This window comes from Lynx rufus, unplaced genomic scaffold (assembly GCF_022079265.1).
Source record: "Lynx rufus isolate CCGP_SWC_20201006 ecotype Redwood Valley unplaced genomic scaffold, mLynRuf1.p SCAF_2, whole genome shotgun sequence".
Classification (NCBI taxonomy): Eukaryota; Metazoa; Chordata; class Mammalia; order Carnivora; family Felidae; genus Lynx; species Lynx rufus.
The window spans coordinates 124,310,225-124,326,422 of record NW_025814834.1 but is presented as its reverse complement, the minus strand read 5'-3'; the positions used below and the strand labels follow the sequence as shown (position 1 = coordinate 124,326,422).

The 16,198-nt window shown below is 37.2% G+C and overlaps 1 protein-coding gene across 1 annotated transcript; it reads left to right on the top strand.

Annotated features, from left to right (window-relative positions):
- Window positions 1-1,317: 1,317 nt before the first annotated feature.
- Window positions 1,318-15,629, top strand: LOC124514269 (bile acid receptor-like). Its single transcript, XM_047082296.1, has 11 exons — window positions 1,318-1,381; window positions 3,493-3,855; window positions 5,459-5,599; window positions 7,487-7,626; window positions 7,981-8,085; window positions 8,249-8,348; window positions 9,197-9,319; window positions 9,963-10,088; window positions 10,247-10,360; window positions 12,912-13,114; window positions 15,498-15,629. The coding sequence occupies exons 1-11, from the start codon at window positions 1,318-1,320 to the stop codon at window positions 15,627-15,629; spliced, it is 1,611 nt and encodes a 536-aa protein (XP_046938252.1).
- Window positions 15,630-16,198: the final 569 nt, after the last annotated feature.

Here is a 16,198-nt window from a genome sequence, read left to right as displayed (position 1 = left end):
TTTTTGGTTCTTTTTGAAGGTGAAAACAGTCTTTATCTTCCAGTAGAGAAGATAAAGCTGTAAGATACGATGGACTCTAGGGTGAACTTTATTTTCTTCCAATAATTTTCAATCTCTTAAACTGTGATTTCCTGTTTAAGGGTATTTAAATTTTTGGAGTTCCTTTCTAGGAAATAACAAAAATAAAGACTTTTTTTTCCCCTTAAAGGATAGCCTTAGATTTTGAATAATTTTTCTTATAACAGCTTATGATTTTTAGGCTTTACTATTAAAAATAAAACACTTTCTCCAGTAATCCATAAACTTTCTTTAATAAATAAAAAAATAAAATTTTAGTTAAGCAGAACCAAAATTAATGTTTTAATGTTTAGCATATCATAGGACTATGAAAAATATTTATAGAGGACTTAGAAGATAAACACAAGTGCTATGAAAGGCATTTTTTCTTACTCTTTAATTTCCTTCGTGAAGAAGTCTCATTTTTCTTCCTAGTTCCTCTAAATTTAGAACAGTGAAATCTTGAACCTATTAGAATAGAGATTATGAGAATCAGTTATTAAGACAAGAAGTGTGCTGGATTTTACATACATTAATTAACTCTCCCAATAATTTTGCCAGGAGGGTTTTATTATTTTTCTTCTACAAATGAGGAAACTAAGGTTTAGGGAGGTTTAATAAATGACCCATAAGTAAGTGGTGAAAGCAGTGTATGAAGCCTGACACCAAAGCTTGGTACACTTTCAAAAGCCACATTAAAAAAAAAAAAAGCCACATTGATTATTACCAAGGTTTAATGAGTTATTTGTAAAGAGCTGAACAATAAGAAATTGGCAAAATTAGGGATGCCTGGGTGGCTCAGTCAGTTAAATGTCCAACTTTGGCTTGGTTCATGATCTCACGTTTCATGGGTTCGAGCCCCACTTTGGGCTCTGTGCTGACAGCTCAGAGCCTGGAGCCTGCTTTGGATTCTGTGTCTCACTATCTCTCTGCCCCTCCCCTGCTCATGATCTCTCTCTCTCTCTCTCTTTCAAAAATGAACATTAAAAATTAAAAAATATATATGTATAAAGAAATTGGCAGAATTAATAATTTGGCGTTTAGAAATTGAAAACTCACTATTTTTCCAATTAAAGTATAAATGTAGATGTCTAATTTTAGTATAAATTCTGCTAACTCCTTTTTTTGAAAAATAGTACTGTACTTTTATAAAGTCATGCTGAGTTGATAATCATGCTTTCAGATAGTCTACAAAAGTTTTATTTCCTTCAGGCTCTATTTCAGCATTCACTGATGAGTAAGTGAGAATTGGACCAGAGAATGGCAAATACTTATGTTACTACATCTGATGGGTACTGTCTTGCTGAACCAGTGCAGTACTATGGTATGTAGACAAATACAGTATAATAGTCAATAAAACATTTTTGTGTGTGTGTGTAATATTGGTTAATAGGGTTTTTTAAAAAAGAAATAAACAAGTAAACCAAAGACTTTAAATTATTCTCAACAAGAGGAATTAAAATAAAAAACTTAATAAAAAATTATTCCCTCTACGAGAATATAATTTAAAAAATCAGTAATATTAAAATATTGTAAGCCAGAATCAATTGTAAAAGGGAAAAGCCAGCATGCTTGGGTAACTCAGTCGGTTGAGCATCAGACTCTTGATTTTGGCTCAGGTTATGATCTCACAGTTCATGGGATGGAGCCCTGAGTTGGGCTTTGCGCTGATAGCTAGGAGCCTGCTTGGGATTCTCTCTCCCTTGCTCTGACCCTCGTCCGTGTGCCTGCGGGAGTACTCTCTCTCTCTCAAAATAAATAAACTTTTTTAAAAAAAAAGGAGGGAAAATCAAGATAGTACAAAATTGTATTTAATTTTTAAAATGTGAATTAACATGCACATTAGAAGTTGTTTTAGGAGTTAGTTGTAGCTAGTTCATATGCAATTTAGTAAATGTAGCTCAGAGTGCTATTCAATATACTTGAAATTTTAATCTTGATATAAGATTTTTATCAAAGGGAAAGAATTAGACACAGAATGCAGGATATGACAGGAATTTTCTCAAAAAGAGTAAGGCTATAATATAAATTTATTTTAGGGGCAGTTTTCTTGTTAGGGGTAAGGTTAGGGTTGAGATTTCAACTCGGATTGCCATGACAATGGAACATCAGCCAGTATTCTACAGTCTTTTGACACTCAGTCAAGAAGGGCCTTCTTCTTTTAAAAAAAGTTACATTGTTTTTACTGATAACCTTTCTTTTCATATCAGGTGGTCATTAGTATTTACTCAACACTTAGCATTAGATTGAATGCTCTAAGATTGCAAGTGACTTATGTGAGTTAGTTAATGAAAATTATAATGTTTACTGATCTTGGTAGAATTTTGAGGTTAATCACCTGGTGATTCAGCATCAGGAAAAGTACAAATATTGCTAGTTACAGACATAGGGCACTCAGTACTCCTGGATCCATTTGGAGCCAATTTTCTGGATTTAGATTTAACAATTTTGCTGAAAGTGAAAAGTAAGTTGGTGTTTGGGAGCTTCTGATAACTATAATACTGATATTCATTAAGCATTATTTTGTATTTTATGTTTTATGTTTTATATTTGCTTTTGCATACCATCTTTTATTTATCCTTACAGTAACCCTTTGAGGTAGGTGAACTTATCACCACATAATTGCTAGTTAGAACTGTTAGTCAACAAAACACAAAAGAAACTAGTAATTTAAATCAGGCCTATGAATTGCAAAGGAGAGTGTTAAGGTATATTAAATGGGGAGTTCAAGTAAATAATATTTTTTTAATTAATTTATTTATTTTGAGAGAGAGAGAGAAAGCACGAGTCAGGGAGGGGCAGAGAGAGAGGGAGAGAGAGAGAATCCCAAGCAGGCTCCACGCTGTCAGCACAAAGCCCAACACGGGACTTGAACTCATGAACTGAACTCATGAACTGTGAAATCATGACCTCAGCTGAAGTTGGACACTTAACTGACTGAGCCAGCTAGGAGCCCCAGAAAAAAAATTTTTCTTTGCTTGAAATAACCAGGTAACTGGTAAAATTGTATTTCAGGTTGGTATTTTGGGGAGGTGCTAATTTATGAATTCATCTCTTTGTTGGCCCGACTGCACTGCAAACGGTTATATCCACAATAAGGGAAATGCATACGGTGGGGAAAACCTTCTTTCATTCCAAACTTTGGGAAATACGCATTTGTATTTAAGACGGAGGCTGGAGTTGGTATGCAGGCCATTAGCAACAACTGCCCTTTCTCCCAGCTCCTGGGCAACCTCTGCATACCACTGGGACGGCAGCGCTTACGATGCATTGCAATACAGTTTACTGCCTGCTCCTCATGCTGGACAGCAAGTCCCTGGGATGTAGTGGACATGTTGAACTGTTTGTTGAGCATAAAACTCTTTGACCTTTGAAAACAATTATGAAATTTTGACTTTTTACCATTTGTTCTTTGTTTATGCTAAAAACACCTAGATATTCTGCCAGAGCAAATCAGTTATCAGCTGTACGACACTGATTTTCAAGAATCGCCTTTTTGCCAGTATTCTACCGTCCAGTTGCCAACAGCTCTACAGTCCCAATCTTTACAAAGTCATTTCAACACTTGCAGCTTGGATCCACAGTTCAGTGGTGGAGAATGTGGACTTGTTTCCTGTGAAATAAATAAACCCACTTATGTGGTTGACCATGATGTTGAAGATGGGTACTCTGGAATAAGAAGGTCCAGACTAACTCATTCTTCTATGCGAATTAAGAGACAGGAAGACCTCTGTGTAGTTTGTGGTGATAAAGCATCAGGATATCATTATAATGCACTTACTTGTGAAGGTTGCAAAGGTAAGGATAAAGTTAAAACGAAACTGAAGTCCTAGTGTTCACTGAAGAGACATGAAATTTTAGGCCTGTAAGAATAGCCTTACTTTTTAAAGTGTGAAAAAGAAAACCAGGGAGACCCATTGATGTATTTAAAGGTGATCCATCTGTGGCATAAAAGACATGAAAGTGGAATGTAATAAAGTTTTGATTTAGTTTTCATTTTTGATGAAAACTTTTACATTTAAATACAAACTTCAATATTTATATAATAGCAGGAGGTTTCTGTGTTCCTAGATGAATCTGATATTGGAATGGAAAATGACTTTTAAAACCATCTGAAGGGTAACTAATACATCTTCTCATGCGGCTGGTATAATTCATGCATGAGAAAGGAATTCGAAATTAAATGACTTCTATGAGTCTATTTTAATTCTTTTGGAATGTTTTTTTGAAAACAAATGGGAAGTTTGCAAGCAAAGATCATTATTGACAATGAAATTTTCAAAAAGTGAAATAGCCCTTGATGAAATTTCGAGGTATTAAAACACTTCTGCACTATTTTTATTTACAAATGCAATGTTGAGACAGACCTGGAAATGCTTAGGCCAATGCAGCACTAGGGAAACATACCTATTAGAAGTTCACGGTGAAGACTTACTGTCAGAATCTCACAGCATACCCCTCACAAAGAATAGCCAAATAAAGACTGTGGGAAATGAAGTACCAGCTTTGTGAATAGAATAGCTGGGCATGTATTTGCTTACTCTTAAAATGCAGGGCCTTGCTGTTAAAACTAGGTGGAGGATGAGGCATAGTTCTTGAAGACTTCAGCTGACCTTTCTGCTCCCTTTGTTGAATCTAAGTCATGAAACTCTCACTCTCAAGTGTGGCTACAGAAAAAAGGTATGGCAGGCCTCTGAGAGAGGCCTTGACATGGCTTATCAACTTTACTGCTTGGAATGGATTAAGAAGGTAGCAGGGGTGACTGCAGAGAAATGGGAAATAAAAGAGGAAATGGGAAGCGGGACTGCTATGCATGGATTTAGGAAATGAAAGAGAAAATATAGATACCTCCACCAAAACACCCACACACATAACACAGCCGACTCAATATCTCAGGCCAAATAACTTAAAAATATTTTCTCACCTGTGGGGGTGCTAAAAAAGGAAGGACAGGGGACTAAGTTTCGAAGAATAACTCTTCCTTTATGGGTTGAGGTGGAAATGTGAGGAGAGCAGAAAAGAGGTTTCACCTGAGCACATATTATTTCAAAGGCAGCTAGAGAGATGCTTCATGGAATCTTGATAGTCTTCAGAACATAGTTATAAAAATGCTTTAGATGATATAGTATAACCATAGTAAAATAGATAAAATAAAATCTTAATGTGTTGGAGCTATTTAGTTTAATTTTTGGATGCGATTATTGAAAGGAATACCCTTGGAATAGAATATTATCAATCATGAGGGAATATAAATGTATATCAAACCAAACCTTATTGATAGAAAAACACACTTTATTGAAATAATTTTATTTTGATCATTTTACTAGGAAGGTATATATTAATAAAAAACAACTAAAAATACCTAATCGTAAGTTTTAAAAGTAGTTTTTCTTGTCATTAGGTTTTTTTCGACGTAGCATCACCAAAAATGCAGTATATCATTGCAAGAATGGTGGCCACTGTGAAATGGACATGTACATGCGTAGGAAATGTCAAGAGTGCAGACTAAAAAAGTGTAAGGCAGTAGGAATGTTGGCAGAATGTAAGTATTATTGTGGATTTGGGGGGCTCTTTTTTTGAGGGGGATTTTAGTTTTTCTTATCTTCCTGACAACTTAATGCATTCCTCAGATTGTCATTTTGAATTGTAACATAGTTGTCTAGATTTAAGCTATTTCTCTAGCAACTGATAAATTAGGATGACCAGTAACCAATCTAGGTAATTATTTCCATAAACCCCGTTCTATACTATATCGCTGTAATTTTGCCAGTAATCCTATGTTCTTAACTGGAAATCCTTGTACTGCCATATTAATTAACCTAAAGTTATATAATGTATCTATAAAGAGCAGAATTTTATTTAAAAAAAATTTTTTTTTAACGTTTATTTATTTTTGGGACAGAGAGAGACAGAGCATGAATGGGGGAGGGGCAGAGAGAGAGAGGGAGACACAGAATCGGAAGCAGGCTCCAGGCTCTGAGCCATCAGCCCAGAGCCCGACGCGGGGCTTGAACCCACGGACCGCGAGATCGTGACCTGAGCTGAAGTCGGACGCCCAACCGACTGAGCCACCCAGGCGCCCCAAAAGAGCAGAATTTTAAATTGGTAGTTCCCCTTCTTTGGTCTGGTATCTTTAGAAGCCTACATGATACCATGATAGGGAAGTAGAGCCTACTAACAATCCATAGGTGTCAAAACCCAACTCAACAGGCAGAAGAGTACCTAAGCTGTTTGGGTTCCTTGTATGTTCACTGAGTTTTTAGCTGATAACTTACATGATGTCATTTAATCCCCAGAGTAGCACTAAGATTTTGGCATTATTTCCTCAATTTCTCCTATTTCCCAGGGCTCAAAATCTCATGGTGATTTCAAAATTTCATTTTTCTTAGTAAGGTACTATCAAGGTTTTCTTCTCATGTCTAATCTTGCACAAACTCTTATCATCTTGCACTTATACTATTATACTAATTTTAAGGCTATTTCTTCATTTTCTGTTTTTTAGTTCAATCTACCTTCCACTGCTATAGTATTCTTCAATTTTTATTAAGTTACATTCTTGTTCAATAAATACCAATGCAGTATCCTGTTTATTTTATACAGCTTATTATTATAAAGTCCAAACTCTTCAAAGTTTTTGAGCGAAAGGATTCCTATTTAAGATTCTAGGGTTGGAGAAGATCTTAAGGTTATCCTGTCCAGCCTGAATCCTTTACTTTGTCCCTGTCTTGAGACTGCTCGGGCTGCCATAACAAAATACCATATTCTTGTCTTGTTAGGAAAAAATTGACATAGCTCATTTGAAAAATCAGAAAATATTCTCTTGACCTTATATAAAAATCAAAGAAAAAAGCTCATGAATAAAGTAGTTAGTTCAACTGCTATACCAATTGATATTTTATATTACTTCCAAGATCTAATTAATGTGTATATTTCTCTGACATAAAAAGGTCTAAACTTATAGTTTGGAGATGCAAAATTAATTTTTAATTTATGTCTAGGCTATGTACTTTTTTTGATGTTTATTTATTTTTTGAGACACAGTGCGAGTGGGGGAGGGGCAGAGAGAGAGGGAGATGCAGAATCCGAAGCAGGCTCCAGGCTCTGAGCTGTCAGCACAAAGCCTGATTGATGCGTGGCTTGAATTCACGGGCCATGAGATCATGACCTGAGCCGAAGTTGGAAGCTCAACCAACTGAGCCACCCAGGTGCCCGTAGGCTAACTATGTATTTTTAAGTAGAAGGTAGTGATGGAAGGAAAAGGAGAAAGTAATGTAGTAAATTTAATTGCTGCTTGCCATAAAAGAAAGATTCTTTGTGAAAAGACAAGTCTATGATTATATATGTATCCAGTATAAGACAATTTTCATCAAATCCTAGAATGTTATTTGCCATACCTAAAACATTTTATATGAATTTTGTAATATCACAGGTTTGCTCACAGAAATCCAATGCAAATCAAAGAGACTTCGAAAGAATTTTAAGCAGAAGAATAGTTTTTCCTCTAGCATCAAAGTGGAAGAGGAAGTAGACAACAAGCTTGTATCATCCACCACTAGATCTGGAAAAGTGGCAAGACTCTTCTTTTTTTTTTTTTTTTTTTTAATTTTTTTTTTTCAACGTTTATTTATTTTTGGGACAGAGAGAGACAGAGCATGAACGGGGGAGGGGCAGAGAGAGAGGGAGACACAGAATCGGAAACAGGCTCCAGGCTCTGAGCCATCAGCCCAGAGCCCGACGCGGGGCTCGAACTCACGGACCGCGAGATCGTGACCTGGCTGAAGTCGGACGCTTAACCGACTGCGCCACCCAGGCGCCCCGGCAAGACTCTTCTTATAAAATTTCTTGTTTCTTTAATGATGACATGATGTCTTGTTTAATAAGAATTCATTATAGTTCTCCTCCCTCCCCCATGTTTTCTTACAGATTAAGGAGAGCATGGAACTAACTCACGAGGAACATCAGCTCATTAAGGACATTATGGCTGCTCATCAAAAATACACAAGTCCTTTAGAGGAAACAAAGATGTTTGTATGTGTTCATTATTGGCAGGAAATAATTTATAACTAATTATGTTAGAAAATAAGAGTGTCAATGTGAAAGTTAAAAATTTAAACTTGTAATTTAAAAGTTAAACATTTTAATTTACTTAAAAGAAAAAAATCTATTAACCTTATTTCTTTTTGCTGGCTAGCTCCAGAAGTATGCAAATCCTGAGCTGAGCTTTTTGCAACTCTCGGAGACCATGGTCCTACACCTACAGGGGTTAGTGGATTTTACCAAGGGACTCCCAGGTAATCACTTCACCTTTGGAAAAAAAATTAACACTTTTTTTTTTAATTAAAAAAAAATTTTTTTTAATGCTTTATTTTTTTGAGACAGAGAGAGACAGAGCATGAGCAGGGGAGGGGCAGAGAGAGGGGGAGACACAGAATCTGAAGCAGGGTCCAGGCTCTGAACTGGCAGCACAGAGCCCGACGTGGGGCCTGAACTCATGGACCGCGAGATCATGACCTGAGCTGAAGTCGGACGCATAACCGACTGAGCCACCCAGGCGCCCCAACACTTTTTTTTTTTTTTAAGTTTCCTATTTTAAAGGAAGGGGACCATTTAGGAAAACAAAAACCTCTATTTTTCCAGCAAAGCTGGTGGGAATGGTTCATTTTGTCTGCTTTAAACAATCAGGTAGTTGAAAGTATAAATATTTTAAAATATTCAAATGACTCCAAGGACTTAGGAACAAGAGAAATAATATGACTGTATCTTTTAACTTTAGCTAAAACATGAAACAAACAAAATTGCCGGTACAGTATGAGAAAATCAAGGTACAGTTGCCCAAAACTTACCTATCTACATATACAGATAACTCACTGTAAAAATAAATTCTTTGAGGCTAAACTATGTTTGATTTGCTCTTGCCATATGAAAGTATTATTATCTAGTTCTGATGAAAGTGCTCCAAAATATTATCATGTGGAATCAAGAATTTTATTTAGATTTGAAGTTACAAATTGTGATTATTCTAAGGAAACATTTAGGATTTATATTATAACTAAATGGATAGTTAAAAATACTAAATCTTATACCTGAAAATTATCTTTTCATTATTGATTTCAAACAATTATGTGATCTTTTGTTAAAGGATTTGAAAATTTGACAACTGAGGACCAGACAGCATTACGTAAAGGATCAAAAACTGAAGTGATGTTTCTTCACGGGGCCCAACTTTACAGCCTGAAAGAATGTCTTTCGTCAGCTTCTGAAAGTAAAAAAGTCCGGCCAACATAACCTTACTGTTAACAGTTACTATTAAATACAGCAACAAATTATACAACATTGAGTTATTTTTCTTATTATATTTTTGTTTTACTAGTTAGTGTAGTAATAAGAATTTCGTAATAGCTTTTCTAATTCATTGGTCTAGCTTTTGCTTTTCTTTTAAAGTAAACCATTTTTTTGGGCGCCTGGGTGGCGCAGTCGGTTAAGCGTCCGACTTCAGCCAGGTCACGATCTCGCGGTCCGTGAGTTCGAGCCCGGCGTCAGGCTCTGGGCTGATGGCTCAGAGCCTGGAGCCTGTTTCCAATTCTGTGTCTCCCTCTCTCTCTGCCCCTCCCCCGTTCATGCTCTGTCTGTCTCTGTCCCAAAAATAAATAAACGTTGAAAAAAAAATATTTTTTTAAAGTAAACCATTTTTATTATGTGGCATCATAAGAAAAATCTTTTTGGAAAGTTTTCTACACAAAATTTATATAAAATCTAAACTATTAATCTCACTTCCTGTTTCAGTAATAAAAATTATAAATCTACCATTTGTTGGGAATGTTTCCTAACAGATTAGAGAGAATGGATTTACTATCTGTATAAAGTTTTTTTCAAATATCAGACTTTATGTTTTCCCCTGTTACTAGGTACTATGAGAATATCAGATCATTCAGATCACTCACTGAATTGTCACAATCAGAGTGTTAATAGAAGTGTTATTTATTCTATGGAAACCTTTTGCAATGAAGACTGTCCTCCTACTACACTGACTGGTAATATTACATATCATACAAAATATAATGGGTGGAAAAAATTGGTCAGATATAATGTTTTATTTTATTATTCTGCTTTAAGAAAAAAATGATAATGACAATATGTTTGATTCTGCACTATGTTCTGACGAAAATACATTTGATATTAATCTTTTTAGGTATTGCTGAAGAATTTATTAACACATTGTTTTACTTCTACAGAAGAATGAGTGAGCTTAATATTACTAATACTGAATATGCTCTGCTTGCAGCAACAACTGTGTTTTTTTCAGGTAAAAACCATTCAAAAGTAAAAATTTGGATTAAGTTTGGCAATCAAATCATGATGTCTGTGGTTATTACATTATTCACTGATGCCAAATGTAACAATTTTGTTTCATCAAAATCTCTTTCTCCTTGAGAGAATTCTCTTTAGCTTACAAACATGCTATAATTTCTTGCATTTCAAAAAACGCCTTCTTGACCTATAATCCCCTTTCAGCTGTTCTCCCATTTCTCTGTTTTACTTTACAGAAAAAAAAAAAACTTTTTGAGTTGTCTGTGCTCCTGCCTTTATTTCTCTCATTTACTCATGAACCCACTGCAGTCAGATTTTGTCCCCTTCTTTCCATTCTGCCATAACTTGTCAAGATCTTTAGTAATCTGGCATTGCTGATTCCAGTGGTCAATTCTTAGTCCTTATTGTACTTGACCCATCATCAACTTCATCTGACAGAGCAGATCATTCCTTCTTTCTTGGAACACTTTCATCACTTGGCTTCTGTTGGTCACTCCCTCCCTCTTGGAAAAAAAATTTTTCCCCACTTAATTTCCAGGACATCACACTCTCTTGATTTTCCTCCTCAATGACTGCTCTTTCCATCTCCTTTGTTGACTCCTCCTCATCTTTCACACTGATAAATGCTAAGAGTGTTCTAAGGCTCAGTTCTTTTCTCTTCCATACTCACTTCATCTGAAATTTCATCCTATCTCATGACTTTGAACACCATCTACATGTTAACAACTCTCAAATTTTTTTATCTGAGAAAGAGAGAGAGAGAGAGAGAGAGAGCGCGCGTGTGTGTGTGGGAGAGTGAGTGGGGGAGGGGCAGAGGGAGTGAGAACTTAGGCAGTCTCCTTGCTGAGCCTGAGCTGAGCATGGAGCCTGATGTGTGGGGCTCAATCCCATGACCCTGGGATCACAACCTGAGCCAAAATCAAGAGTTGGATGCTCAACTGACTAAGCCACCCAGGCGACCCAGCCAATTCCCAAATTTATATACCAACTTGGACTGCTCCCCTAACTCCACTAAATAGCCTACTCAAGATTTCAACCTGCAGTAAGGCATATCAAATTTAACCTATCCCAGGATGAACTCCTGATCTCTCCCCGATCCTCCTATATTCTTCCTCCATCTTTACTAAATGGCATCTCTATCCTTCAAGTTGCACAAACCAAAAACCCGTATCAAAAAGGCAACATCTCCTGTTGGCTCTAGCCTCAGAATATATCCAGAACTCAACCATGTCTTACTGTTCTGTTCCTGCCACCCTAATTCAAACTAGTGTCCTTTTTTGCTTTCCTGTTTCTGCCCTTTCCTCCCTAGGGTCTAGTCTCTATATAGAGACCAGAGTTATTCTTTTAAAACATAGGCCAGATCATTTCACTTCTCTGCTCATAACCCTTTCATGGTTTCCTATTCTACATAGCTTAAAGCCCAGTTTTTTCCATTATTGCCTACTACTATTCCTTTTGCTTACACCACCACAGCCACATTTTTTTTCCCACATTACTTTTGATACATTTTGTTACTTGAAAATGTCAAGCAGTCTCCTGCCTCAGGTTGTACTGTACTTGACAAATATCCTTGGAAAGCTATTTCCCCAGAATAGCTACATGCCTCCCTCCTTCATCTTGGATCTCTGCTAAATGTCATCCTATCTCTGATTATCCTTTTAAAAATAGCTAGTGTGCCTCCCCCCCTAAATTCTTATCCCTTTCTCTGTTTGTCTCTGTAACACATATCATTGTCATATTATATTTTTATTTAAAATGTGTATATGTCTCTTTTCTCATCCACTCCTCCCAAACTCAGGATATAAGCTTAATGAGGGCAGGAAATTGTGTCTGTTTATGTTCACTGCTGTATCTCTACCAAAATGCCTGGATAAATAATTGTTGCCTAAGCATTAAGAAATTCTTGGTTGGTTCTTATTTTTATAACTAGGTACTTAAGAAGCTTAACCTTTTGGGGCACCTGGGTGGCTCAGTCAGTTAAGCGTCTGACTTCAGCTCAGGTCACGATCTCGCAGTTCATGGGTTCGTGCCCCGTGTCAGGCTCTGTGCTGACAGCTCAGAGCCTGGAGCCTGCTTCAGATTCTGTGTCTCCCTCTCTCTCTGCCCCTCCCCTGCTCATGCTCTGTCTCTCTCTCTCTCTCTCAAAAATAAATAAAAACATTAAAAAAAAAAAAAAAAGAAGCTTCACCTTTTACTTATTGTTGACCTGGAGGAAATTAATCTTTTTAAGTTTCAAGTAAGCTTGAAACTTGATTTTATATTCTTACAACCACTTACTGACCTTTCTCTTCCTACTTGACTTCTCTACATCTTAAGAAGCTTGTCCAAAAAACAGCGGTAATAATAGAATTTACCTCATAGTGTACTCTGAAGACTAAATAAGACATTGCATGAAATAAGTTACTTAGTGTAATATCTGGCATATATTAAGGGTTCAGTAAATATTTGCTATTTTTATTATTTACAAACTGTATTGTTTTCAATGAATTTGCTATCTTTTACCACTTTCCAGTGTTCATTAAGATGTATATGATGCTGTTTTTCAGATCGTCCATGCCTTAAAAATAAGCAATATGTGGAAAATTTACAAGAACCAGTTTTACAGATTTTATACAAATATTCAAAAATTTATCATCCAGAAGACCTACAGCATTTTGCTCGTCTCATAGGGAGGCTCACAGAACTGAGGACACTGAATCACAACTACTCAGAAATACTTAGCACTTGGAAAGCAAAGGACCCCAAATTGGCTAGTTTACTCTCAGAGAAATGGAATTTGTATTCACATTGCTGAAATTTTAGAATGTGGTTGTGGTTTGTCTTAAAACTTTCAAAATCTAGATTGTTTATCATTATAGGATGACTGCTTTGAAAAACATAAACAGGATTGCTAGGTTACCAATGTATCAGCATAAAATGGGACATTATCAGTGCTCATCAAATTTTGTGGGATATAGGACCACCACTAGAGGGACATCCAGGATTCTTTTCCAGATTTGACTCAAAAGAAGCAAGGATTATTGTTTGCATGGTTCCTTCTAAAGGGAAAAATGCTAAATAGAGTTCTTTCCTGAAGATGCTCTACTTTTTCCCTTAAGAAGCTTAACCTTTTGGGGCACCTGGGTGGCTCAGTAGATTACTTATAGACATGAGAAAGGGTATCTAGTGGAAACAATTGTAATCAGAATAAAGGCAGTTTGTGAACCTCATTAATTAGGCCAGATTGATGGATAAAGAACTAACATTTTAAACTTATTCCTGTTATGGCATTTTATGAATTATTGAAGAGGAACAAAACTTTGTTCAACTCTTGCCTTTTCTTAATGTTTTTTAAAAAGAAATCTTTTATAAGTCTAAATTAAAAAAATTGTGATGGTAAAATATAGAAAAAAGTTAAAATGACAAATCATTAAAATGGTTTTTAAAAATTTTTTTTTAACATTTATTCATTTTTTGAGAGACAGAGCGTGAGGTGGGGAGGGGCAGAGAGAGAAGAGGAGACACAGAATCCGAAGCAGGCTCCAGGCTCTGAGCTGTTGGCACAGAGACCGACACGGGGCTCGAACTCAGAAACCGGGAGATCATGACCTGAGCCGAAGTCGGACGCTTAACCGACTGAGCCACCCAGGCGCCCCTAAAATGTTTTAACACATATTGGGAAATACTGGCACGATTTACTGCTTATTCTGGCAGACAATACTTTGACATTTTTGCCAATATCTTTTGTAGAAAAAAAATGAAGTTCTTAAAAATATTTTAATCCTTGTAAGGATAGGAAGGCTAGCTAGTAAAAATAAATTTCATATGAAATACATGAAATTAATAAATTCTGTGGTGGTATTATTATTTTGAAAGAGTGGGTGTAAGTCTTTCAATACTGTGAATTTAAGTTAATTTGATAGCAGGAGTAGCAGCAGTTTGGTTTTCGATGAAAAAAAAAAGCCCATAGTTAAAATTTTCACATTTATAAAACTTAAAAAAAAAAAGACATAGTTGAATTTATATCCTCAACTTCAAAAAGATCTTATTTAAATGTATTAATTATTGCCCCCGGGGGGGGTATCTTGGGCATAAACCTGGAATCCTCTCTTGGAGGGAATATTCTTTTTTTAAGGGTATCTAGACTCAATTTCCTTAAAGTGTAAAATGAAGGACAACCTGGCTCATCTCTTTCAAAGCTCAAAAAGTTTTTAAATTCTAGCAGAAACTCTGATGTCTCATTAAATTTACACAAAACAAAATTGGTTATTTAAAAATATTACTCAAGTCCTTTGGAAAAACATCAATTATAGACATTAGAAAACAAAGTCAAATGTGGTCAAAACGGAACAGAACTCATCTAATTGCTCAAACCTAGGTACTTAGAATCACAATATTTATTGCATTTCCTTGCCCAAGTCTGAAACTAGGAAGTCATCTTAGACTTCTCTCTTTCACTGCTTACTGTTAAAACAGCCCATCAACTCCTATTTTACTTCTAAATACCTTTTACTTTTGATGCCTCTTCCTCATCTCCAGCGCCACTGTCATGGCTCGGGTCCTCATACTTCACCCAACCTATTAAAACTGTCTCCCTAACTCAAGTCCCAATGCCTGCCTAAACCATTTCTCACACTACAAATTTTCTTCTGAACTTGATCTTGCCTCCCTCTCCACTCAGAATTCTACAAGTTCCCCATCCACAGAGGCTAAAATCCAAAGGTCTTTGCAAGGCCTTATCTGTCAAGCCTGGAGTCTCCTTCTTGCCATTCCCCGACCTTGTCCTCACACACCTACGCCACACTTGTTGGGAGTCTCTCTTGTACTAATCTCTTTCACAACCACAGGGCCGTCGCCTACCTTCAGGAGTAGTCTTTCCCCATTGACTAGCCCAACCTGTCTATAGTCACTCTATTCTTGACGGAAGCCTTAAAAGAAGCCTATCACATCTGGGCAGCCTCTCCTGACTCCCCAGGCCACTGAAAGTACCGCTTTCCCTGTGTCCTAACCAGTCTTTGAAAATTACCACCTTTAAATGATTACACGTGGCTACAACTGTTTGCCCATCTGTTTTTTGCCCTAAGACTGAACTCTTGGAAGACACAAGTGGATTTTTTATTCTTCGCTCCAATCTGTCATGGGACTTGCTATAGTCTTCCTTGCATTCTCTGACAATCGCAGAAGCTTCAAGAATGTCTAAGGAAAAACAGAATCCAGAGAAGAATTGTTACCAACACAAAGGAAAATCTCGCGAGAATCGGGAGCCGGCCAACGGTCGCGGCTGACCGTTATTTAGCCGTTAAACCGTTGTGCACCCGGCCCTTTTCGGCCGGCCGCTGAGGCGGAGCGATTTCTTACTTTTCTGGAGGTTCGGAGGCAGAAGTTCTCGTAGATTCTTTCTGCCGCCCTAGTAGACAGCGGGTAGCAGTTCGCGTGGGCACCGAGTCCACGGTTTCCCGCTGACTATTCAGAGGTAAGGGAGGTATACGGAGTTCTTTTCCTGACGACCGAACCCGGAGCTGGGCGATATTTTGATTCTGGCCGCCCCCCCTCCCCACCCCCCGGCGGCTCGTTGGTAGCTGTAGCCCTCTAAGAACCTAAGGTAGTTCTCGCGGCTGGGTGATGCAATTTACCAGGGCCGGTGGGGGCAGAGCTTTCTTTTCTGGGGTGGGGGTTTCTGGCTTATCTACGGGGCCAGCGTGGCCATTGGCGGTGGGGGGTGGAAGGGAACAACTGCGGGGTGTTTTTACTTTGCCCAGTGATGTGACGCTGCAGACTCACATTGTGGCAAAGGGTACACCTGCTCCTTGACACAGCATTTATTGTACAAACGTCGCCTTTTAAAATAAAGAGG

Bases quoted from the DNA above. Each gene is read 5' to 3' on its own strand.
- LOC124514269 (XM_047082296.1), top strand. From the start codon at position 1,318: ATGGCAAATACTTATGTTACTACATCTGATGGGTACTGTCTTGCTGAA. The intron at 7,627-7,980 runs GCAAGACTCTTC...GTTTTCTTACAG, and splicing joins CCACTAGATCTGGAAAAGTG to ATTAAGGAGAGCATGGAACT. The intron at 8,349-9,196 runs GTAATCACTTCA...CTTTTGTTAAAG, and splicing joins TTTTACCAAGGGACTCCCAG to GATTTGAAAATTTGACAACT.